The sequence below is a fragment of the Bos taurus genome, chromosome 3 (genome assembly GCF_002263795.3).
Source record: "Bos taurus isolate L1 Dominette 01449 registration number 42190680 breed Hereford chromosome 3, ARS-UCD2.0, whole genome shotgun sequence".
NCBI lineage: Eukaryota > Metazoa > Chordata > Mammalia > Artiodactyla > Bovidae > Bos > Bos taurus.
Genome location: NC_037330.1, coordinates 16,168,433 through 16,194,960, shown reverse-complemented (window position 1 = coordinate 16,194,960; position 26,528 = coordinate 16,168,433). Strand labels below are relative to the sequence as shown.

Below are 26,528 nucleotides of genomic sequence, written 5' to 3'. Positions count from 1 at the left end.
CTGTGCCCTGGTGGGGTTTGTGTGTGTGTAAGGAGGGGTGTTCTATGTGTGGGGCCCAGGGCAGGAGCCTTACTTACTTATGCCAAACCAATGTTCTTGAAGGCAACAACACTGTTTATTGTGGCTGTAGCCCAGACTACAAGGAGAAAGTAGCCAGAGATACGGAAAGAGATAAAAGCAGGGGTGGTTTCTGGAGCACCCTTTCCTTTGCCAAGGCATTTCAGCCTGCTCCTGGGAATAAGCCAGAGCCTCTGAAGGGCGTAAACTGGAGGAGAGCCTGCCACACCCCAACTCAGTTGCTTTTGGGTCCTTCTTCTCACCCTGCCCTTTCCTATGGTTCAAGGACACCAATAGGACTAACTTCCACTGTATTCATTTCTTGTGTTCTTCCTCTCTAATCCCCTCCTCTCTACCACCTTGGGCAGGGTGGAGCTCCAGGAAAGGGATGGGGTGTGGTGCCTGGAGGCAAAAGTGTGCATCTTGATTGTTTAACTTGGAGACCCTGAGGGCAGAGGGCTGGAGGGTGGGGAGAGGAAAGGAAGGCTTTGGAAAGTCCCCTGAGCCTGGCAGGTCACAAACCAGTACTGAGCCTATCTAGAGGTGAGAGGCTGATTCTGAAAGCAAGGGAGAAGCAACTGGCAGCTCCTCACCAGGCTGTCTGCAGCAGCAGAACTGCAGACCTTTCTGTACAGGGACAGGTGTTGACCTGTGCTTCCTGATGGAGCCACCGTCGGCTGAGCCATGCTCAGGCGGCCTCAGAGACTCTGCTGCTGCAGTCTCCCCTTACAAATCCCACAGGCCTGTTCCGTTATTGGCCACATTTCTGTGAGGCACTCCAAACGCTCATAAGTTTATTTTTATATATGTATTTATTTTTAATATATTTATTTGGCTGTGCTGGGCGGGCGGAAAGCAACCCCTCAGGGCACAGGTGAGCCACAGCTGGTACAGGGTGGGGGCACTGGGGTAGTAGCCTGCAGGGTACAGAGTCCAAGTGTGAAGGCTTGTCCCGTGGCTGGGGCAGAGCATCTCAGGATGTCCTTCCGCCTACCTCTGAACAATGGTGCAGCTGCTGAAACCAGCAAGAAAAGTGCTTTCCTCTTCCAATGTCCCTCCAGCGTGCTTGCTATCAAGAAGAGATGCTTAAAAGAATCCCAGCCATCACTACTGAGTAGGTCTTACAAAGTGGATTTGGAGCCAAGGAGCGCCACATTGGTAACTGGCACATGGATTCTTCATGGTGATTATTTTTTCTCTTGCTGAAAGTCTGTCTGTCTTTGTCTTCAGGGCTTCCTCTGGGTGGGTCTAGTTTCATTCCTTGTTTTAGGCACTCACCTGGCTCTTTCAGTCTAGAAACTCATGTCTTTTAGTTCTGAGAAATCTTGAATTATTTAAACTGTTGTTTTTTTTTTTTTTTTCTCTCTCTATTTTCTCTTCTTCTCTCTTACTATTCAAATAATGAACTTCTTGGGCGGTTTCATTTTCTCATCTTTAATACTCTGCTCCTTGGGGGTTTGTTGGCTCTAATTTCTGAAACATTTCTTTGTCTTTCAACTATTCTACCGAGTTTTTAATTTCTTCTCTCGTGTTTTTAATTTTCAAAGACCTCTTTCTTCATCCTTGAATGTCCCTCCTCTTTTTAAATAATATTTCATTTTTGTTTCCCAAATGCAACATCTTTAGTGTCTCTCTGAGAATATTAGTGAAACTTTTCTTTTTAAAAGTCTCTTTCTTGCATAGACTGTTTCTACAATGGCTTTTCTTTTGTTTTTCTCTTCTGTTTGCTCGTATCTTGTGTGTTGAAGGCTTTTCATCCAGTTGTCTGGTAATCCTTGACTGGTCAGGTCCCAACAGTAAACACAGGTATGCACAAATTAGGATAATTACAGGAGGGTTTATTTCCACAATGCCTGTTTACGGAGGCAGAATGGAGCAGCTGGGTCTGGTGGAGAGACACGGGGAGCCTGAGGTGACCTCACCCCCCTCTGCCCCTCCTGTTTTCTTCCTGGCTTCCACCTTGACCCAGTGAACCAGAAGCTGGAGGGTATGGGAGGCTGCTCGTCATCCACACCTGGGAGCTTCCCCAAGCAGAGGGCAGGGCAGCGGAGGGGTGTGGAGGAACTGATGGGAAATATTTGACACAGGAACCAAAATGCTGACTGGAAGGAAGCTCTGTGTGGCGGGTAGCTGAGTGGGCTGTTTACTGGGAAAATTCCCAAATATTTGAATCTCTGGCTTTTCTTCTCAGGCTCATCAGATTTCCCGGAGAAGAATCTAGCAATCCGCTTCCAGGGGGAGTACTGGCCTGGCCCTTAGTGATCTGGTTGGTGAAAGGAGAGCGGCAGACCTCGGTGTGCAGCATTCAGCACACACACCGTCAGTCCTAGAAACCACGCCTGTGCTCTCAAACGTGCCTGGTGTCCTCCAGTTCAGAGGCCCTGCTTTAACCTATTTAGAGAATAAACCTGCAGGTTTTTGTGGAGTGAAAGAAGAGCAGTCACCCCATAATAGAAGGTAGAAGGGGGAGATTGAGAGAGCTGCCTCTTGAACAGCTTTCAAGCGACCCCTCCCTTGGTCTTCGCAGGTGGCTCAGTGGTAAAGAATCTGCCTGCCAACGCAGGAGGTGTTAGAGACATGGGTTCGATCCCTGAGTTGAGAAGATGCCCTGGAGGAGCAAAAGGCAACCCTCTTCAGTATTCTTGCTGGGAAAATCCCATGGGCAGAGGAGTTTGGCAGGCTATAGTCTATGGGGTCTCAAAGAGTTGGACATGACTAAGCACGCACCCCTTCCCTATTTCTCTCTCTCTCTCTCACACACACACACAAACAGACACACACACACTTGTTTCAGAGGTCTTTGGAACTGACAACTGATGAGCTTTTTGAGGATTTTGTGGGATAAATTGACTTTCTCAAGTTGGCCATGTCATCTACGCACAGGTGACTTTCTGGTTCCTGGTTCCTCAGGCCTTCTTTGGCTGAAACACAGTGTGCTTATATATATATAGGAAAGAGGGAGAAAAGGCATCCTGTGCCAGACTGTGAAGTGTTCTGAGGAGACTGTATTCCGCTCCAGAGGCTGTGAGTTTGGGGAAGGGAGCTACCAACTTGGATCTAGCTGTGTGGGCCCTTTGCCAAGTCTACCAGGGTACCAATTTTGAATTGGCTCCTGTGGTGACTCAGTAGGGTGTGTGGCAGCAAGCAATGAACTATAAAGTGCCATTTGTATGTAGTATTTTTCAGACACAGCCACAATTTTCCTGTCTTTATGCTTTATGCTTGTACTGTTGCTTCTGCTTGAAATATTCTCTATCTTCTCCCTCACTTCTCCATTTCTCATCTCTAAGGTCCATCTCAATGTCAACTCCACTATGAAACTGATGCCCTCATACTGAATAGGAACTCCCAAACCCTTAATGATGTTCACTTTTTTCTCAAGTCCATTTCTGCCTGTATTAGCCAGAGAAATGGAGCTGTTAGGGTCTGTGACTTACATTGGTATCTACATATGGATAGATGCCTGTATCTGCTGTGTGTGTATTATCTCTCTTTATATTCCATAAGAATCTCTTTTAATAAAGTGGTTTATTATATGCAGTTGGCTCATGTGATTTGAAGACTGATAGGTCCTAAGATCTGCACAGTGAGCTGAACAAGCTGGAGCTCCAAGAGAGCTGATGTGTGTGTGTGCGCGCGTGCGTGTGTGTGTGCGTGTGCGTGTGTGTGTGTGTCTGAGACTCAGTTGTGTCTGACTCTGTGCAACCCCATGGACTGCAGCCCACCAGGCTCCTCCGTCCATGGAATTCTCCAAGCAAGAATATTGGAATGGGTTGCCATTCCCTTCTCCAGGGGATCTTTCTGACCCAGGGATCGAATCCGGGTTTCCTGCACTGCAGGTAGATTCTTTACCACCTGAGCCACCAGGGAAGACCGATGGTGTGGTAGTTTTGTCCAAGTCTCACTTCCCGCTTTGCTCTTCCAGCACTTGCAACACCTTTGTAAGTAATTCCTTATATTTCATTCCCTCAATTTAAAAACACCTGAAGTGGTTCTTGCTTTGTTGACCATACTTTGACTTATGAAAAGTAGACGTGTATTTTATGGATAGTATGATATTCCTCCTGGAAGTATAGTCATTTTAAATTGGTCTTTTTCCCTCCCACATATTTTATTGTTGTGGTACAATATACATAACATCAATTCAGTTCAGTTGCTCAGTCATGTCTGACTCTTTGCTGCCCCATGGACTACAGCACACCAGGCCTCCCTGTCCATCACCAACTCCCAGAGCTTGCTCAAACTCATGTCCGTCGAGTCGGTGATGCCAAACAATCATCAGATCCTCTGTCATCCCCTTCATCTCCTGCCTTCAATCTTTCCCAGCATCAGGGTCTTTTCCCTAGAGTCAGTTCTTTACATCAGGTGGCTGAAGTATTGGAGCTTCAGCATCAGTCCTTCCAATGAATATCCAGGACTGATCTCTTTTAGGATGGACCGGTTTGATCTCCTTGCGGTCCAAGGGACTCACAGGAGTCTTCTCCAACACCACAGTTCAAAAGCATCAATTCTTTGGGAGGGAGGGAACACAGCCCCGCCCATCAACAGAAAATTGGATTAAAGATTTACTGAGCATGACCCCACCTATCAGCACAAGGTCCAGTTTCCCCCCCAGTCAATCTCTCCCAACAGGAAGCTTCCATAAGCCTCTTATCCTTATCCATCAGAGAGCAGATAGAGTGAAAACTACAATCACAGAAAACTAGTCAAACAAATCACATGGACCATAGCCTTGTCAAACTCATGCCGTGTAGGGCCACCCAAGACGGATGGGTCATTGTGGAGAGTTCTGATAAAACACGCTCCCTCGGGAGAAGGGGATAGCAAACCACTTCAGTATTCTTGCCTTCAGAACCCCATGAACAGCAGGGAAATGCAAAAAGATACAAAACATAAAATTGACCATTTTAACTATCTTTTAAGTTCACAATTCAGTGGCATTAAGCATATTGACTACCACTATCTATTTCTCGACTTTTTCATCCTCCCAAACGGAAACTCTTCATCCATTAGCAGCAACTCTTCACTCTGCCCTCCCCCTAGACCCTGGTAACCCCTATTCTACTTTCTGTCTCTATGAATTTGCCTATTTTAGGTACTTCATGGAAGTGGAATTGTAATGTTTATCCTTTTGTGTCTGGCTTTTTTCACTTAGCATAATGTGGCCCAGTTCATCTACGTTGTAACATTTCGTTTATCCATTTATCAGTTACGAACATTTGGGTTGCTTCCACTTTTGACTATTGGAAACACTCATATATGAACATGAGTGTATACATATCTGTTCTAGTTCCTGATTTCCCTTCTTCTTGATACATAATAAGAGTGAAATTGCTAGATCACATGGTAAGTCTTTGTTTAGTTTTTCAGGACCTGTCAAACTTTTCCACAAAGCCTGCATCATTTTCTGTTTCCACTAGCAATGCTCAACGTTAGTTTCTCCACATCCTCACCAGTACTTGTTATTTTCTATTTTTTTGGTAGTAACCGTTTTAATGGGTGTGAGGTCGTATCTCACTGTGCTTTTGCTTTCCTTTTCCCTTATGATCAGTGGTGTTGAATGTCTTTCCTTGTGCTTGTTGCAGAAATGTATATATAAGCCCTTTGCCCATTTTTGAATTGGATTATTTCTTTTTGTTGTTGAGTTGTAAGAGTTTCTTTATTCTGAATATTAACCCCTTATAAAATATATGATATGCAAATATTTTCTCCCATTCTGTGGGCTCTCTTTTCATTCTTTTGATAGTGCCCTTTGATACACAAAGGTTTTTAATTTTGATGAAGTCCAATTTTCCTATTTTTCCCTTTCGTTTGCTTACTTTTTTAATGTCATATCCAAAACTAATATCATGAAGATATTTCCGTATTTTTTCCGGCCACACTGTGAGGCATGTGGGGTCTTAGTACCCTGACCAGGGATTGAACCCATGACTTCTGCACTGAGAGTTCAGACTCTTAACCACTGGACCTCCAGGGAAGTCCTTTCTGTATGTTTTCTTAATTTTGAGTTAATTTTTTGTATATAGTGTTAGGTAAGAGTCCTTCTTTCTTCTTCTTCTTTTGTTTTTGTCCACACCTAGAGGCTTGCAGGATCTTAGTTCCCACACCAGGGACGGAACCCAGGCCATAGCAGTGAAAGTGCCGAGTCCTAGCCACTGGACCACCTGGGAATTCCTCCTGACTTCTTCTTCTTTCTTTATTTATTTTTGGCTGGGTCTTCGTTGCTTTCTCTAGTTGTGGCGTTGGGTTCATTTCAGAGCATGGGCTCTAGGGTGCACGGGCTTTGGTAGTTGCAGCACGTGGGCTTAGCTTCCCCACAGCATGCGGTATCTTCCCTGACTAGGGATTGAATCTGTGATCCCTGCACTGGGAGTGTGGAGTCTTAACTATTGAACCACCAGGGAAGTCCTTTTTGTACATTTTCTTCATATTGAATTAATTTTGTATATGATGTTAGGTAAGAGCCATTTTTTTTTTTCTCACTGTGAGGCTTAAGGGATCTTCCCTGACTAGGGATTGAATCTGGGCCATGGCAGTGAATGTGCTGAGTCCTAACCACTGGACCACTGTGGAATTCCTTTGACTTCTTTCTTTTACATGTGGATATCCAGTATTCCCAGCACCACGTGTTGAAAAGACAGTCCTTTCCCTGTTGAATGGTCTTGGCACCCTTGTCAGAAAATCAGTTGGCCATATCAATTACATATTCTTTAATAACAACTGGAGAAAATAAGTTGACCATGGAGGTAAAGCTTTATTTGGGGGCTCTCTAGTCTACCTCATTGATCTGTATGTCTCACCTTCTGCCAGTACCATGCTGTTTTGATTGCTGTAGCTTTGTAGTAAGTTTTGAAATAAAAAAGTGTAAGTTTTTCAATGTTATTTTGTTTTTTTCAAGACTGTTTTGAGTATTCAGGTCATTTGAGATTTCATATATATTTTAGGATGGGCTTTCCTATTGCTTCAAAAAGTGACATTGGAATTTTGATAAAAATTGCATCAAAACTGTAGATCACTTTGTCTAATATTGTCATCTGAACAGTATTAAATCTTCAAATCCATGAACACAGGCTGTGTTCCCATTTATTTAGGTCTCAATTTCTTTCAGCGATGCTTTGTAGTTTTCAGTATACAAGCCTTTTGCCTTGTCAGTAAAATATTTTACTTTTGTTCTTGCTATCGCAAATATACTTGTTTTTCTAAAAATTTCCTTTTCTGACTGTTCATTGCTGGTATATAGAAATGCAGCTGATTTGTGTGTGTGAAGTTTGAATTTTGCAACTTTGCTGAATATATTTATTAGCTCTAATAAGTGTGTGTGTGTGTGTGACAGAGAGAAATCTTTAGAATTTTCTTAACAAATACGGACATATAGTCTGTGAGCAAAGGTAAATTTACTTACTCCTTTCCAATTTGGATGTCTTTAATTTCATTTCCATGTCTAATTGCTCTGACTCGCACTTATTATAGTACTAAGCTGAATAGAAGTGGAAAAAGTGAGCACCTTCATTTTGTTCTTGATTTTAGGGAAAACCTTTCATTCTTTCAACATTGAATATGATATTAGCTGTGGGTTCTTTATATATGGCCTTCATTCCCTCTTCCACTTTGATTAAAATAAAGACTCCTCGAATAAGGTCATGAACATCCGTTTATTCATGTAATAAATATTTATTGAGTGTCTACTCTGTACCAGGAACTTGTTTTATGCACTGAGGATACAGTGATGACTAATTAGACATGGTGCCTATGAGAAGGCAATAAGTGTTCCAAGCAAAAAAGAGAGATGTGACAGATGTGGGCTAGTGTGATGAATGTAGAGAGGCAGATGGATTTGGCATCCGGACTGCAGTGGTGTCAGGAACTGGATGACAGAGAAGAGAAGGAGGAGTTGCGATGTGTGGGAAAAGTCCCCAAGGTAGGGAACATAGGAGGGAGATAGTGAGAGGAAGAGGATGGTTCCGTTTTGAACACATTGAATTTGAGCTGCACATGAGACCTCAAAGGTGAGATGTCAGGTAAGCAGTTGTACGTGCTGACAGGGAGAGAATGTTTGGGAGAGAAATGTGGCCGAGGGAGCAATTTCAACATTGAAATATCCTTTTGAGGAGGAAGAACTTACGAAAGAGACTGAGAAGGAGTGACCAGGAAGGTGGGAGGAAAGTGTGACAGCGTGGAAGCCAAAAGAGTGAATTTAGAAGGAAGGAATGGTAAGTTTGTCCAAGGCAGCTCGAAGGTCAAACATAGCAACCCTACAATATGGTTTTGCATTTCTTAATCCGGATGGCAGTACATGGATATCAATTGTATGATTCTTTTCAGCTTTATATGTAATCAATATGTGTGTGCTCAGTCACGTTCAACTCTGCAACCCTATGAACTGTAGCCCGCCAGGCTCCCCTGTCTATGGAATTCTCCAGGCAAGAATACTGGAGTGGGTTGCCATTTCCTCCTCCAGGGGATCTTCCCAACTCAGGGATCAAACCTAATTCTCTTGCGTCTCCTACATTGGCAGGCGGATTCTTTACCACTGTGCCACCTAAGAGAGTGGCTATGTTGCTTGAAATTTAATGAAATTATATTCAGCATGATCCAGAAAAGTGTATAATATCTGTAGCAAAGAGACTCATGAAAATGGCCAGTATAAATAATGTTTTTTTCCTTGGAGGAAAGTTTCAGTTAGTAAAAAAAGAAAGAAGATATGACATCCTTCTTTCCTAAGTGACACTTATCTCCATGGGATGGGCTAGGTGTCACACATGCTGCTTGTTATCATTATCAGACTAACAGCCCCTGAGCACTTACTGGGTATTAGGACTGAGATAAGTAACCTCAGAAAGTTTTCTCAGTGAATCCTCACAATAACCCTGTGCAGTAGAAAGTCTTCCTATTCCCATTTTACAGATAAGGAAAAATGAGGCTGGAGAAATGGGGTTTAGAAATTGTCCAAGGTCCTCAGCTAGTCCGTGGCAGAACTGGAGTTGAATTCGGGCAATTTGGCTCAAGAATCTGCTTACACGTATGTCTACACGTATGTGTACTGCTACGCACAGAGGAATGATTGCTAAAGAGCTAGCTAATTGTCACAAACGGAGAAAACGATCAGCGACGTGAAGGGTAATTATTACTCAACCCTTATTCTGTGAAAATCCAGAGTGTAACACAGCCTCTGCTGGGAAGTACAAGAACAAACAGCTCACAGGTACCTGTGAAATCCAAGTTTAACTGTCTTCCAGGAAAGGTGAAGCGGCAAACACAGGCCCCAGGACTGAGAGACTCCTGCTGATGGCAGAAGCAAGCCCAGTTGGGACTATGAAGTCTGCAGGTTAATTGTTCTCTAATCCGGAACACTGCTTAACCCATGAAGCTAGAAGGGGCCTCAGTTCAGTTCAGTTCAGTCGCTCAGTCGTGTCCTACTCTTTGCGACCCCACGAATCACAGCACGCCAGGCCTCCCTGTCCATCACCAACTCCCGGAGTTCACTCAGAGAATGTCTAATAACCAAATTCTATGGCAACCTGTTTATTTTATGGGTCATGCAATGAGATATAATTTAAAAAATACATTCAGATGGACTTTTCAGTCTAGAAAAAAATGTGGGGAAAATTTACTTTTTGTCTAGAAGAAAATGTGCTTGAAGAAAATTTACGTTTTTTAAACAAACACTCATACAGGACCTACCTTGTGTGGGGCATTGTTATAAACATTTTACATGTGTTATTAACAACTCTCATAAAAATCCTATGAGGGTGGACTTCCCTGGTGGTCCAGTGGTCGAGAATCTGCCTGCCAATGCAGGGCACGTGTGTTCGGTCCCAGGTAGGGGAAGATCCCACGTGCCAGGGAGCAGCTAAGCCCATGGCCGCAAGTACTGAAGCCAGAGCACCTGAGCCTGTGCTTCACGAGAGAAGCCACCACAGGGAGAAGCCCACGCAGTGAAAGCAAGAGTAGCCTCTGCTCTCTGCAGACCAGAGACAGCCCGCATGCAGCAACGAAGACCCAGTGCATCAAAAATAAAAAAATTAAAAAAATAAAGAAAAATTCCTATGAGGGTCTTTATTTCTATTTTACAGATGGAGACATTGAAACACAGTCATGTTAAGTAATATATCTAAGGACTCATAGCTAATAAGTGACAGAACTGGAAGTTGAACCTAGGCAGTCTGTTCCAGAGTCTGTGTACATAGAATTATATTGTACATTGCATTTTTTCTTTACCAGAGAATTTTTTTCTTATCTTTAGTTGAAGGACAATTACAATAAGGTGTTGGTTTCTGCCGTACATCAACATGGATCAGTCATAGGGATACACATGTCCCCTCTCTCCCGAGCCTCTCTTCCACCCTGTCCTACCCCTCTACGTTGTCACAGAGGCTCAGTTTGAGTTTCCTGAGTGTTATATTGCATTTTAAAAAATCCACACTCTAAAAGAGTTTCAAGCTAAATCCTTTAATAACATGGGTCATCTCCCTTTCTCATGTACGCAATAATGCATCTATTTAATATACCTGAATTTTCCAGCCCCTAGTTTGTTTAATTTTATCATTGCGATGCTTTTTAAAAAATACAGTAAAATTTACACGATATAAAATTTACCATTTTAACCATAATTAAGTCTGCAGTTCGGTGGCATTAAGTACATTCACATTATATGCAACCATCACTACCACCCCTCTCCACAACTCCTCATCTTGAAAAACTGAAGCTCCATACGTAGTCAACAATAACGTCCATTTCGGTTTCTCTTAAGCCCCTGGCAACTGCCGTTCTGCTTTCTGTCTCTATGAGTTTGAGTACTCTGGGCTCCTCATGTAAGTGGAGTCATACAGCTTTCGTCCTTTTGCATCTGGTTTATTTTACTGGACACAGTGTCCTCAAGGTTCGTTCATATAGTAGCATGTGTCAGAATCACTCTTCTTAAGACTGAATATTTCATTTATAGAGATACTATGTTTTGTTTGTCCATCCACATGTAGATGGGGGTGAGTTGTCCCCACCTTTTGGCTATTACGAATAATGCTGCCGTGAACATGGGCATATAAATATCTGAGTCCCCGCTTTCAATTCTTTTGTATGTATGCCCGGAAATGGCATTGCTAAATCATATTTGATTTTAATTGTGGTGCTTTTTAGTGGCTTCCCTGGTGGCTCAGCGGTAAAGAATCTGCCAGCCAATGCAGGAGATGTGGGTCTGATCCCTGGGTTGGAAAGATCCCCTGGAGAAGGAGATGGCAACCCACGCCAGTACTCTTGTCTGGGAAATTCCATGAACAGAAGAGCCTGGTGGGCTACAGTCCATGGGGTCGCAAAGAGTCAGGCATGACTTATCGACTGAGCATGAACACGTGCTTTTTAGCAGTTACAAAATTATAACATTCCATAAATATTACCAAAAAAGGGAGATTTTATAACTCCTTTCTGAGAACGCTGCTAAAAGAATCCCTTCTCAAAGATGTGAGATATACACTCACATAGACACACACAAAGTGGATACAGTAGAATATACTCAGCCATAAAAATGAATGAAATTTTGCATTTGCAACAGCATGGATGGACCTAGAGGGTATTATGCTAAGCGAAATAAGTCAGACAGAGAAAGACAGATACTGTATATTATCACTTACGGTGGAATCTAAAAAATAAACAAGTGAATGTAATAAAGCAGAAACAGAGTCACAGATATAGAGAACAAACTAGTGGTTACCTGTGGACAGAGGGGTGGTGGAGGGGAAAGACAGGCAGCGGGCAAAGAGGTACAAAGTACTATGTATTAAATAAATAAGCTACAAGGATATATTGCACAACTCAGGGAATATAGCCAATATTTTATAATGGCTTTAAATGGAGTATAATATATAAAAGTACTGAATCATTGTGCTGTACATCTGAAACTATAGTAAATCTCCTACATACTAATGAATTCTGTTCTGAGGGCACTTTCATAGGTCCAAGAAAGTTAGCCTAGGTCCCCAACTAACACAATAAACTGTATAGTACACACTGTAATAGATTTCTAATACTTTTCACACACATGTGTGTTAGTCACTCAATTGTGTCCAACTCTTTGCAACCTATGGACTGTAGCCCACCAGGCTCCTCTGACCATGGGATTCTCCAGGCAAGCATACTGGAGTAGGTTGCCATTCCCTTCTCCAGGGGATTTTCCGACCCACGGATCGAACTCAGGTCCCCTGCATTGAAGCAGATTCTTTACTGTCTGAGCCACCAGGGAAGCCTTTCACAGAAGTAATACATTAAAAAACAAACCCGAAAAATGAGATATTTTTAATCCTACAGTACAGTACCTTGAAAAGTACAGTCGTACATACAATACTACAGCTAGCATACAGCGGGTGAACAGGCAAAAGGAGTTACTGCCTGGAGGAGAGAGAGGAGGTGGGAGATGGTGGAGCTGAAGGGTCGTCAACAATGGGAGACAGAGGGCAAGCTGCAACTTCACTCACGTGTGATAGTGATGGCACAGGTTCTGGGTCCTCGCCGCGTTCATTTCTGTCTCCCGTTTGCTTCTGGAGCCCCTGGGCTTGAAATAAAAATACTGCAGTACTCTATAGAGTATTGCACAGTAAAGTACACTAAATCACAGCCACTTGGAGACGGTGCACTTTCGTGATAATGTGTGCAAGACACAAGAACTAACTTACGTGGCTGGACATGGGAATGCATGTTCGAATCTTTGAAAGTTCAAAACTTGAAGGTTTGTATATAGGGGGCTTACTGTAATATAATACTATAAATCTACTATACTTAAAAAAAAAAATCCTTGGGGGCTTCCCTGGGGGCTCAGTAGTAAAGAATCCATCTGCCAGTGCAGGAGACATGGGTTCGTCCCTGATCTGGGAAGATCCCACATGCCGACCACAGCTATCGAGCCTGCTCTGGGGCCTGGGAGCCACAGCTACTGAGGCCCACGTGCCCTAGAGCCTGTGTTCTGCAACAGGAGAGGCCACTACAGTGAGAAGCCTGTACACTCTAACTGGAGAATAGTCCCCGCTCACTGCAATTAGAGAAAAGCCCTGGCAGCAATGAAGACCCAGCACTGTCAAAAAAAAAAAAAATTTCTGGGAACTCCCTGGAGGTCCAATGGTTAGGACTCTGCACATTCTCTGCTGAGGGCCTGGGTTCAATCCCTTGTCGGAGAACTAAGACCCCACAAGCTGTGTGGCAGGGCCAAAAGTAATAAACAAAATTCCTTTTCTAAAGATAAACTCAGCTGGTGATGTGATGAAAAATGGCGGTGGTGACTAGAGAGAGCTGGACTGTTTTGTCGGAGCTGGAGATTCGCATTCCTCTGCTCTGAAAGTAGAGAAGACTACCCAGGCAGGAAGAAGGTACTGGGCCCTGGCTGGGGCTTGATCCTGGAGTGGGGGTTGCTGCTGCTCTAAGACCGTGTTCTGCTAACATGGGGAGAGGTCCCCATGTTAGTAAACCTCAGCTGGCCACCTGCTGTCCACCTCCCCGCTGAGAAGAAAGGGAGTGGAAAGTTTCAGGGAATAATGAGCACTTTCTGGGAATTATTGGTTAAGTCAGGGCCAGAGGCCAGGGAAGGGGTCTGCAGGTCAGCCCAACACCGCTCTCCACCCTTGCCCTTCTTAGGATCATCATTGCCCCTAAAGGTGAATAGAGAACAGAGGATATTATTTTTAACTCTCTCGGTTGAGAATACCCTAACACATCAGCCCAAGCCTGACGGGATGGGGGCAGGGTGAGAATTTTAAAAAGACATACAAAAAGAAAAAACACTTCTTAATATATGTATACCTATGGCTGATTCATGTTGAGTTTTGACAGAAAAAAAATTCTGTAAAGCAATTATCCTTCAATAAAAAATAAATTAATTAAAAAAAAATAGTGTTTCAAGACTTGAGATATCTGGGGTCCTGACCAGGGATCACTGCCTGCGTCACTTTGGCAAACCATTTTACCTCAGGACATACGCGGGAGGAGGAACAGATGATGAATAAGTACCTTTTGGATTCAAAACAATCTGTGTATTTATCCTATGGGGCCTCCAACAGACACAGTCTGTTTGTGGCAAAGTACAAGAGGCCTAATCTCTTCAGTCAAAGGTGAGAGAGGACTTGCTTCTTGAGAAACAGTCTGATAAAACCCACAGGAAAAGAAGAAGTCTTTTAAAAGATAAAAGTCTGATAAAAAGGACCTACTGCATAGCACAGGACTACACTCAATATTTTGTATAAGGAGATAGAATCTGAAAAAAAAAAAAATATATATATATATACGTATGTAACTGAATCACTTTGCTGTGCACCTGAAACTAACCCAGATCAGATCAGTCGCTCAGTCGTGTCCAACTCTTTGCGACCCCATGAATCGCAGCACACCAGACCTCCCTGTCCATCACCAACTCCCGGAGTTCACTCAGACTCACGTCCATCGAGTCAGCGATGCCATCCAGCCATCTCATCCTCTGTCATCCCCTTCTCTTCCTGCCCCCAATCCCTCCCAGCATCAGAGTCTTTTCCAATGAGTCAACTCTTCACATGAGGTGGCCAAAGTACTGGAGTTTCAGCTTTAGCATTATTCCTTCCAAAGAAATCCCAGGGCTGATCTCCTTCAGAATGGACTGGTTGGATCTCCTCGCAGTCCAAGGGACTCTCAAGAGTCTTCTCCAACACCACAGTTCAAAAGCATCAATTCTTTGGTGCTCAGCTTTCTTCACAGTCCAACTCTCACATTCATACATGACCACTGGAAAAACCATAGCCTTGACTAGACAGACCTTGGTTGGCAAAGTAATGTCTCTGCTTTTGAATACGCTATCTAGGTTGGTCATAACTTTCCTTCCAAGGAGTAAGCATCTTTTAATTTCATGGCTGCAGTCACCATCTGCAGTGATTTTGGAGCCCAAGAAAATAAAGTCTGTCACTGTTTCCATTGTTTCCCTATCTATTTGCCATGAGGTGATGGGACCAGATGCCATGATCTTAGTTTTAAGATTTTTAAGATTGTTGAGTTTTAAGCCAACTTTTTCACTCTCCTCTTTAACTTTCATCAAGAGGCTTTTGAGTTCCTCTTCACTTTCTGCCATAAGGGTGGTGTCATCTGCATATCTGAGGTTATTGATATTTCTCCCAGCAATCTTGATTCCAGTTTGTGTTTCTTCCAGCTCAGCGTTTCTCATGATGTACTCTGCATAAAAGTTAAATAAACAGGGTGACAATACACAGCCTTGACGTACTCTTTTTCCTATTTGGAACCAGTCTGTTGTTCCATGTCCAGTTCTAACTGTTGCTTCCTGACCTGCATACAAATTTCTCAAGAGGCAGATCAGTTGGTCTGGTATTCCCATCTCTTGAAGAATTTTCCACAGTTTATTGTGATCCACACAGTCAAAGGCTTTGGCATAGTCAATAAAGCAGAAATAGATGTTTTTCTGGAACTCTCTTGCTTTTTCTATTATCCAGCAGATGTTGGCAATTTGATCTCTGGTTCCTCTGCCTTTTCTAAAACCAGTTTGAACATCAGGAAGTTCACGGTTCACATATTGCTGAAGCCTGGCTTGGAGAATTTTGAGCATTACTTTACTAGCGTGTGAGATGAGTGCAATTGTGCAGTAGTTTGAGCATTCTTTGGCATTGCCTTTCTTGGGAATTGGAATGAAAACTGCCCTTTGCCAGTCCTGTGGCCACTGCTGAGTTTTCCAAATTTGCTGGCATATTGAGTGCAGCACTTTCACAGCATCATCTTTCAGGATTTGGAATAGCTCAACTGGAATTCCATCACCTCCACTAGCTTTGTTCGTAGTGATGCTTTCTAACATTGTAAATTAACTATGGAATCCTAATGTTAGTCGCTCAGCTATATCCATCTCTTTGAAACTCCACGGACTGTAGCCTGCCAGGCTCCTCTGTCTATGGAATTCTCCATGCGAGAACACTGGAGTGGGTTGCCATTTCCTCCTCTAGAGGATCATCCCAATCCAGGGATGAAAACTGGGTCTCCTGCCCTGGAGGCAGATTCTTTACCATCTGAGCCACCAGGGCATACAAAAAATGGTGCCAGTCCAGAGCTTCCCTCTCTGGGGGAACCAGGGTAACTGCAGGGACTCACGCTGGGTAGGGGGAGAAGGTCTGGGAGGCCCAAGGAAGGGGGGCGTACCAAACGCCAGGGACTGTCCGCCTACTCTTCCCTCCTAATCTACCTACCCTCGAGGGCCTACTGTGATGGGGTCCATGGGTGTCCTGCAGCGCCCTTGGCCCTGTGCCCACTGCGCCCTCCCTTCAGGGAGAGTTCTGGGTCAAAAGCCAGACTTCAGAGCTGCCAGGTACCAGCCGCGCAGTCCTGAACAAGTTCCCTCACTTCTCTGAGCCTCAGGGTACTCTTCTGAATTTGGGGGATGATGTATATCACCTAGTTCTCAGGGTTAAGAAATTCAAATGAGATCAAGTTGTGAAAGAACTTTGTAAGCAGCGAGGTTTCCTAAGAGAGGAGCCCTGGTTAAAGTCCTTGCTGTGCTTCTACTGCAAGATGCCTAAAGTGTGTCTAACAACCCCGGGCCCCACAGCTGTCAGCCCTGTCTGGTCCTCACTTCTGATTTCCAATGACTTGCTATCCCCATCCCCACTCTGCAACTCACCTTGGAGCTCTTGCCAAGTCTGTGTCCCTTGCAGGCCAAAGTTCTTCGCCTTTTCCTGGGGGCAAGAAGCTGGGCTGGGCCTGAGACCAGGTGACTCCCATGGGTGCTGGTTATCAGGAATCAGGCCTGGGAGAAGGCAAGTCAGGCTGAACCGAGCATGTATGTTCCCTTCTCTTTCTTATCAGTATTTTTCATCATAAAGCCTGGAACGTTGGCCCGTGGTTTTTGAACCTATTTTTAGTGCAGAGAGTTCAGTTCAGTTCAGTCACTCAGTCATGTCTGACTCTTTGCCACCCCATGAACCACAGCACGCCAGGCCTACCTGTCCATCACCAGCTCCTGGAGTCCACCCAAACCCATGTCCATTGAGTCGGTGATGCCATCCAACCATCTCATCCTCTGTCATCCCCTTCTCCTCCTGTCCTCAATCTTTCCCAGCATCAGGGTCTTTTCCAGTGAGTTAGTTCTTCGCATCAGGGGGCCAAAGTATTCGAGTTTCAGCTTCAGCATCAGTCCTTCCAATGAATATTCAGGACTGATTTCCTTTAGGATGGACTGGTTGGATCTCCTTGCAGTCCAAGGGACTCTCAATAGTCTTCTCCAACACCACAGTGAGTTCAGGTGGGACTTGATGGAGGTCAGAGAGCTTGCTCAACTGTGTTTCAGGGGAGGCCATATCTCCCCAACAAAGGGCCTCCATATCCCATGCCCTGCTCAGCAGTGTGGATAGAGATGAGTTTTAGGTGTGGCAGGAAAGATGGTGTGGTGAAGTTATTTTGTTGTTGTTGTCGTTTTTTTGATTGACTTCATTTATTTATGGCTGTGCTGGGCCTTCATTGCTGTGTGAGCTTTCCTCTAGTTTTAGTGTGTGGGCTTCTCATTGGGGTGGCTTTTTTGGTTGAGGAGCACGGGCTCTAGGGCACACAGGCTTCAGTAGCTGTGGCACAGGGGCTCAGTAGTTGCAGTTCTCAGGCTCTAGAGCACAGGCTCGATTGTTGCGGTACATTGGCTTTGTTGCTTTGCAGCATGTGGGATCTTCCTGATCAATGATAGTCTCCGGCATTGGCAGGTGGATTCTTTACTGCTGAGCCACCTGGGAAGCCCAGCACGGAGTTCTGAGACAGCACAAAGACAAACCGGGCTTCCCTGGTGGCTCAGAGGTTAAAGCGTCTGCCTGCAATGTGGGAGACTTGGGTTCGATCCCTGGGGTGGGAAGATCCCCTGGAGAAGGAAATGGCAACCCACTCCAGTATTCTTGCCTGGAGAATCCCATGGAGAGAGGAGCCTGGTAGGCTACAGTCCATGAGGTCCCAAAGAGTTGGACATGACTGAGCGACTTCACTTTCACAGAGACAAACCACCTAATCTGACCTCGTGGATGATAGGATTCCAGGGAAGAAGCCACCTTCCTGGAGAAGACATCCCAGCTAAGTCTATTTATTTTTAAATTTAATTTTTTTGGGGGGGCTGTGCTGGGTCTTTGTTGTTGTACTGGGGGCAAGTGGGGGCTACACTTTACTGCCGTGTGGTGGCTTCTCTTGTGGGGGAACAAAGACTCTGGGCATGCAGGGTGCAGTAGTTGAAGGCGGGCTCAGTAGTTACATCTGAAGGGTGAGTAGGGTGTAGGACAAAGGAGGGTGTTGACCGAAAAAAAAAAGCACAACCTAAAAGTCGAGAGTTGTATTTTATTCGGTGGACATTCTCAGGACTTCAAGACAGCATCTCACATAAATCTGAGAGATTGCTCCAAAGAAGCAAGAGGAAAAGCAGGATATACAGGCGTTTTTGTAACAAAAGACTGCGTCGTCAGAACATCAAAAGATTACTGTTAAAAGAAACTAGATACCTCAAGTTAAGGGACGACGTAAGAGCCTGGCCTCACTGCAATCATTGCTTTGCTATATGCCTCAGCTACCTGGGGCCAGTATCCTGTGCTTTCTCATCCTGAGTCTCCTCCGGGAGTACCAGTTGTGGGGTGGCTGCATCTAGCTGACTGTTGTATGGACTTGGCAGTGGGCAACCCATTTGTCTCCAACCTGAGTTCCCTTAGCGTTCATCATTCGGTTGGCAGGGTGATTCTTGATGGCTGTAACATCCTTTGTTTACTGATATGGCAGGCGATATTTCAGTTCTCCAGGGGAATTTCTGGCAGAAAGTATAGCTTGAACAAAGGTGTGGAGGTGAGAAAGCATACATAACACTGTAGAGACAGAACTATATTCAAGCTTGGAGATGCAGAAAATGAGGCTGAGAAGATAAAGATAGGCCCGATCTTTATTTTATTGTTGCTCTCATCATACAAATCAGGAAACAGAGGCTCTGAGAGGTTAAGTAGCCTGCCCTTAGTCACACAGTGAGCAAATGGCAGAACTGAGATGGGGACTTGATCTGACTCCAGAACACAGGCTCCAGCTGGTGAATTAGACAGGGCGGCCCACTTTGATGCAGAATCTAGGTGGGGTCTGACACACCCATTCTTGGGCTTTAACACAGAGGGCTTTCTGAAACCTTCTGGTTTCAGTCCCCTTTGATTTTTTTTCGGGTCTGCCACAAAGAGGAGGGAAGGGGGCAACCACAGTGGGAACTGCTCCTTGCAACCTTATTTTAAATATCAGGAGAGGGACTTCCCTGGTGGTCCAGTGGCTAAGACTCTGCATTCTCAATGCAGGGGGCCTGGGTTCATCCCTGGTCAGGGAACTGGATCCCCATGCTGCAACCAAGACTTGACACAATCAAATAAATTTTAAAAGAGAAGTATTTTTTTTTTTTTAATAAGTAAATATCAGGAGAGAGAGCTTGTGGTAAAAAAATTTAGCTTTCAACATGCCTTTTTCCCTTCTGTGGGTGTGGCCAAAGCAAGTCCTCCCAACTAGCTTCTATCAGGTCAGCGCTGGGTCAGGGCAAGCCTCTGGTCCTTCCAGGCACAGCTGATGGGTGGTTCCCAAAGAGAAACACAGAGGCCCCTGGGTCTGAGGGCTGCATTTCAGAAGCTGTGTTTCTTCAGTCCCATCCGTGGGGGCTTCCATCAGGCTGCACCCATTATGTTATCCCAGGAACCTGGATCCTGGTTCGGATCTGCCTAAAGGCCTAATGGAAAAGCACATTCTAATTAGCAGTTGCCCAGCCAGAGACTCTTCAGCCTAGACCTTATTTCAGCACTTTTCATTCCCTCCAAACTCGGCTGTGAGGCCACCCTGTCAGCTTCAGGCTCCTTGGGGAACCTTGGTGGGCTCTTTCAAGAGGTGTTTGTGGTTGCTTCTGAAAAGCCGAGTACCAGTTTCTGTCTGTCAAACTGGGAGGGCGGACACGCACGTTTTGACACCTCCGGCCTGGACCCTGTGTCAGGTGTATAGATCTTCACAGCCACAGTGTCTTCATAACTATACCAACAATTAGTTATATACCGACAATACAGACCCTTATATCTGACAGATGAGGAAACAGAAACTCAAGGGAATTGTAGTCACAGACACAGTAGGTGGAGGTCTGGACGGGAACCCAGGTCTCAATCCCCTTCCAAAGCCCAAACCTTTTCCTTGCCGGTACTGCGGGGGACAGACAGGCACGGGGAAAGAATGTACCTTTACTGCAGTGAGTCTCCTGATGCCTCAGCCCAGATCTATTAAATCAGAATCTCTGGGTGTGGGAATCAGACACGGATGGTTTTAAGGGCTCCCAGGTGGTTCAGAGGGACAGAAAGGGCTGCCAAGCACTGCTTTACTGTAACTGTAAGAGGCACATCGCCTCCTCCAGGGCTCTCCAGGTGCTCCTTTCACAGAGTAATCCTGGTCCGAAACCAAAAATCAAAACCGAGCCAGTGGTGTCTAATTCCCCTGCTCTGATCAACAGAAGTAGGGGGAGGGTCCCCGGCCGAGCTCGCCCCCGCGGGGTTCGGAGCTCCTGCCCTGGAGGTTCAGGTGCGGCGCTGCGGCAGGAAGCCACCCCCTCCGCTCGGCCGGTGCGCGGGGCTGTTGCGCCATCCTCCTCGACTTTCGTAACAGCACCCTGGGACAGCCGAGAGACAGCTCCAGGGCGAGTTCCTCAAATGTTTTCCTGCCTTGCCGGGACCGTCCGCGGTTCTGAGTCATGTGCAAGTGGGAAGTCGCACTGACACTGAGCACGGCCAGAGGGACCCGAGCCGAGAGCGGCGCAGGGCTCGGGGACTCGCCGTGCGTGCGGAGCGCGGGCCCCCCGGGGATGGGGGCTGCCCTCCGGGCGTGAGCCCGCCCGCCGCCCCGCCCCAGCCGTCGGCTCCCGGCCCGCCCGCCCGCCCGCCCTCCTGTCTCTCTGGGAACATGGGGCATTAGGCGAGGAGGAAGCATGCTGGCCGTCCGCTGCGCGCTGCTGACCGCCCTCCTCGCCGCGTCCGGGACGGCGCTGGTCTTGAAGGGCTGCCCCGCGCTGGGTAAGGGCTTCGGGCGCTTCCGGAGGGCTGGGGCAGCTGGCGGGTGGAGGAACCGAGGTTGCTGCGGTAGACGCTGGGCGGCGGAGGGAGGCAGGGGGCAGTGATGGCTCCCCATGTCCGGGGCTAGCTGGCGTCCCCGCGGCACAAGGTGCGGCCCCGGGCTCCCCAAGCTGTCCCCCCGCGGGCGCTAGCTCGCGCGCCCCCTTGCTGCGTCCTGCCGCTTCGGCCCGGCGCGCTCTCCCCGTGACTTCTCTGCCTCCGGTAAGCTCTCTGCGATCCGCGTACAGGACGTGGTGTATTCTCAGAAACCCGATCCTCGGGTCTCCTTGCCGTGCCCCCCAAGAGTCCTTACACAACTGCGTCCTGGGTTACTTTAAAAGGAGATGCCCTAGCGGAGTGGAATTCCTGTCCCGGGCGTCCTTTATACCAGCGCCGCGTTTGCCCCTCAGCTTTTGGAGAAGGCATCCCGCCTGGCTCTTCCCTCGGACCCCGGGTTGATGTGTGAATGACAGTGCCCTGACTGTGAAGGGAGTGACATCATGGGCGCTGAATCAGGACCTTCCGGCTGTTCACTGCCCGCACTTGCTTAGGCAGACACCGGCTCTAGCAAGCCCTGTGCCTCAGATCTGGGAATTTAAGCCAAGTAAGGAGGTTTGGCCAGGGGATTGAGACGTCTTGAGACTGGCACACACTGGACTCCGCTTTCAGACGAGAGAAGGAGGGGTGAGGCCCAGGGCACAGGGCACTTGTTGCTCCTGTGAACTGTAATGTGCCTCTAGCCGAATCCTCTCTGGGCTCTGGCGGCATGCCCTGCAGCACGTCTTTCTTCTGGAGGACCCTGGCAACTGTTTCTCCAGAGATTTGTTTTAGGGTCTGAAGGCTTCTTTGAGGCCACAGTGGAAAACCAAGGGGACAGCCGGAGGCTTCTGGGAATAGATGGCTGGGGGCCGGTGACTCTGGCTTTCACTGCTAGATCGCACTGTGCCCCTGCCCTGGGTGAACACCTTCAATCATCCTTCCCTGCTGGAGAGAACCAGGGGCTGGTGTGCCTGCAGCTCCCTTCGCCTTCTGAATGGTTGTGATTTTTGTGCTTCAAGGAGGAAAGAAAAGGGATTCCTTTTTACAGCACATGTTTATAACCCCAGCCGGTAAAAGCGGCTGTGGAAGGCCTCCTGTGCTTTACACACATTCTCTGCTGGATCTGAGTAATACTTTGTTCCAGAGAGGAGGCCATCATTTAGAGAGGTTGGGTCGGGAAGTTGTCAGGACAGCTTGGTGGAGGCCCACCCCTCCAAGGTACTGTGCTCTGATGTGGTAGATCCCCAAGACTTCTAAATGGAGAACTAGCCCGGCAAGCAGAGCTGGGGGTGTCTGGGGGACAACCTGGCCATCACCCCTGGCTGACCAAGTGCTGGCCAGAAGAGGCCAAGGGAAGGGGAGGCCTGGGTTTGCCCGGTGTTCTATCAGAGAGAGGGAAGGCAGGGTTGAGGCCTGGGGCACCCAGGAGGGAGCAAGCCTTCCCTGCCTGCCTCTGTTGCTACTCACACCATACCCCAGGGCACCTGCCCCAGGGAGGTTACTGCTGTAGCTGCTGCTTCCTTTTTCTCCTAAGTGGCTATAAAGCACTGCAAGGGCAGGCGGTTGCAGTCAGTTCTCCATTTTCCTGGTGCTCAGGTTGGTCCGGCGAAGTGGTCTCAAGGCTTGGATAGCCTTGTAAAAGGCAGAACTGAGAGTTTGGGGAGGAAGTGAAAGCCCTCCCAGTTCAGAAGGAACATGCAGAGAAGTAGAAAATACCCAGCTCCCCTCCCACACCCACACAGATCTCAACCCACAAACTTGAGAGCAAAAATAAAGACATTGTACAGGAAGCATGGAGCAAATGACTGTGAGATATCTTGCTTTGGAGAAGTGAGGGGCCGAGCTGGGTAGCAGAGGCTGGAGTTGGTTTAGAGGGGAAATCCACTGACTCTCCTGGCTGTGGGCCCTTATTGCCAAGAGGCGTGTTTTCCTTGGGATCAGCTGCTGCCCACACATCTGAGCGCTGGCAGGGCTTCGCAAGTGAACTGCTGTCTAGGGGCCTGGACTAGTTGGGACGTAGGTGTCAGGTGTGGAAAGCCTGGACATCTGTGACTGAGGTTCCTCTCGCCTTCTGTATTGCAAGACGGTGCACAAAACAAACACCTACACCTTTAAATCTCAAAGTCCTATCTTAACCTCTAAACTTCCCTTCAGGGCAACCTCTTTCAGTTCCAGTGCCTACCTGCGTTTCTTAGTCAGTTCAGTTCAACCACTCAGGCGTGTCGGATTCTTTGTGGCCCCATGGTCTGCAGCACGCCAGGCTTCCCTGTCCATCACCAACTCCCTGAGCTTACTCAAACTCATGTCCATCGAGTTGGTGATACCATCCAACCCTTCTCCTCCTGCCTTCAATCTTTCCCAGCATCAGGGTCTTTTCCAGTGAGTCAGTTCTTCGCATCAGTTGGCCAAAGTATTGGAGTTTCAGCTTCAGCATCAGTCCTTTCAATGACTATTCAGGACTGATTTCCTTTAGGATTGACTGGTTTGATCTCCTTGCAGTCCAAGGGACTCTTAAGAGCCTTCTCCAACACCACAGTTCGAAAGCATCAATTCTTTGGCGCTCAGCTTTCTTTTTACTCCAACTCTCACATCCATACATGACTACTGGAAAAACCATAGCTTTGACTAGACAGACCTTTGTCGGCAAAGTAATGTCTCTACTTTTTAATATGCTGTCTAGGTTGGTCATAACTTTCCTTCCAAGGAGTAAGCGTCTTTTAATTTCATGGCTGCAGTCACCATCTGCAGTGATTTTGGAGCCCTCCAAAATAAAGTCTGTCACTGTTTCCATTGTTTCCCCATCTATTTGCCATGAAGTGATAGGATCGGATGCCATGATCTTAGTTTTCTGTATGTTGAGTTTTAAGCCAAATTTTTCACTCTCCTTTTTCACTTTCATCAAGAGGCTCTTTAGTTCCTAGTCTCACCTTAAATCAATATTTCTCAAAAGACTCATTCTGGGTCTATTTGAATAAAAGTTGGTGTGTGTGTGTGTATGTGTTCCTGCTTGGGTGCCCTGGGAGTGGGGGGTGGGTACTTGACAAGAATGCTGATCCTTGGCCCCTGCCCCAGATTTACTGAAGAGAAATATTTGGAAGTAAGGCTCAGGAAATGTCCTTTTCAACAAATACCACTTGTGATTCACAGATTTGAGGATGACTGGCTAAACGGGGCGATGGAGAACTGCAGGAAGGCCTTCTGCACTTCTAGCTTCTAGTTGCCAGAAATCCCTCCCACTTTAGCTCCACCTCTTGCTGTGCTGTGCGTGCGTAGTCGCTCAGTTGTGTCTGGCTCTTTGCGACCCCATGGACTGTAGCCTGCCAGGCTCCTCTGGTCCACGGGGATTCTCCAGGCAAGAATATGGGAGTGGGTTGCCATGCCCTCCTCCAGGGGATCTTCCCAACCCAGGGATCAAACCTGTGTCTCCCACACTGCAGGCGGATTCTTTACCGACAGAGCCTCCTGGGAAGCCCGCCTCTTGTTGACTCTGGCTCAGATGGTAAAGAATCTGCCTGCAATGCAGGAGATCCAAGTTTGATTCCTGGGTTGGGAAGATCCCCTGGAGAAGGGAATGGCTAACCAATCCTGTATTCTTGCCTGGAGAATCCCATGGACAGAGTAGTCTGGCGGACTACAGTCCCTGGGATCTCAAAAAGTCGACACAACTGAGCAATGAACACTTTCACTTGTTTTTACTTGTTTACTCACTGCCGAAAACAGTTATGAATCCTGTGAAGCCCTGGAATCAGCCACTCAGTGAAGTGAAGTGAAAGTTGCTCAGTCGTGTCTGACTCTTTGTGACCCCATGGACTATACAGTCACCACCTAAAGTCTGCCCTAAAAGGAGCTTAAGATGATCAAGGGTGAATCCCTAGGAGGGACTGAGGAAACCCTCTGTCCTGTCCTGCTTGGTGCCTGCTACTCAAGGACCAAGTTGTTGGAGCGGGGTGGACCAAGATCCTGAGGAGCAGGCCTGTGGATCCTCACTGCACATCACATCTCTGACCCTCTGCATCTTGGCCTGTGGACTGGGTTAACAAATCCTCCCCTTACAGGGTGTTTGGAAGGATTACACATGGCTGGTCCAGTTGCTCACTTTCCTTCACTTCCCTTCTGGTTCTCCTATCCCACCAGCCTTGCCTGCTACCAGCCCACCCAGTGAGCCAGAGCATTCCTATTACTAAATCTGGGGTTTTCCAGGTGAGGCTTAAAGATCTAGATCTGTTCTCTCTAATATGGTAGCCACTTACTAAGTAGGGCTGCTTGAAAAATTTGAATTAATTTAAAAAATCACAATTAAATTGTAGTTCTTTTGTTACACTAGTCACACTTGGCTACCATATTGGACAGCAAAAGTATAGAGCATTTTGATCATCGCAGAAAGTTCTACAGGACAGCGCTTGGTCTTGAGTGCTAAACAGTTTCTTCCAGAGATTTTCTGTTGCTTTTTATCCCTCTCTGGACCTTCTTTCCACATGAACACAGCTCATCTTGAACAGTTAATGGTTAAGGTTTTGGAGCCAGACTGATCTCTGCCCAGCCCTGCCATGGAGAATGATGTGAGCTTCAGCAAGGGATTTTTACCATCTCAGAGACTTGCTGTCCTCATCTGGAAAATAGAAATAATATACTACCTCACAGGGTGGTTATGAAGATGAAATGTGCTAAGTAAGGTACTACTCAGAGCACATAGCGAGATCTCTAACACAGAGCGAGTGCTTAAATACATGCAGCCAATAATGTATTTATCTGAAAAAAACATTTTGAGCTCCTCTGATGTTCCAGGCACTATTCTAAGAGCTGTGGATACAGCAGTGAGCCAAACAGACAAAATCCCTGGGCTCATTGGGGCTTCTTTCTATTAGGGATGTAAATTAAGTATATAGTATGATAATGACTAGTGCTAAGGAGGAAAAGGCTTCCCTGGTGGCTCAGATGGTAAAGAATATGCCTGCAATGCAAGAGACACAGATTTGATTCCTTGGTCAGAAAGATCCCCTGGAGGAGGGCATGGCAACCCACTCCAGTATTCTTGCCTGGAGAATCCCATGGGCAGAGGAGCCTGGTGGGCCACACACAGTCCATGGGTTGTACAGAGTCAAATACACTGAGTAACTAAGCATGCGCGTGCGTGTGCGTACACACACACACACACACACACACACACACACACACACAAGGAGGAAAAACAAAGCAGGGGTTGGAGATAGGAACCATTTGTTCAAATCAAGAAGGATGTGGAACTGATCTTTTTGAGGGGAAGCTGGAGAAGTTCTCACCAAGAAGATGATGTTGGAATGAAAGTCTGAGGAAATCTAAAAATATTGAGGGATTCCTTATACTTCCAACTTGTGCAAGCAAATTCCTGCC

At 46.6% G+C, this 26,528-nt stretch overlaps 1 protein-coding gene across 3 annotated transcripts in view; it reads left to right on the top strand.

Annotated features, from left to right (window-relative positions):
• The first annotated feature begins 20,669 nt into the window (after positions 1-20,669).
• IL6R (interleukin 6 receptor) overlaps positions 20,670-26,528 on the top strand; it is a 54,905-nt gene continuing 49,046 nt past the window's right edge. The window contains exon 1 of one of the 3 annotated variants that reach the window (XR_009493313.1): positions 20,670-21,080. Coding sequence is in view for 1 of the 3 variants with exons in the window: in NM_001110785.3 (NP_001104255.1) it covers positions 20,996-21,080 (85 nt within the window). In the remaining 2 variants the exon portion in view is untranslated. Of the gene's footprint in view, positions 21,081-21,154; positions 21,342-26,528 lie in introns of those variants that run through there. The other 2 variants (NM_001110785.3, XM_059882932.1) reach the window with 2 other exon arrangements.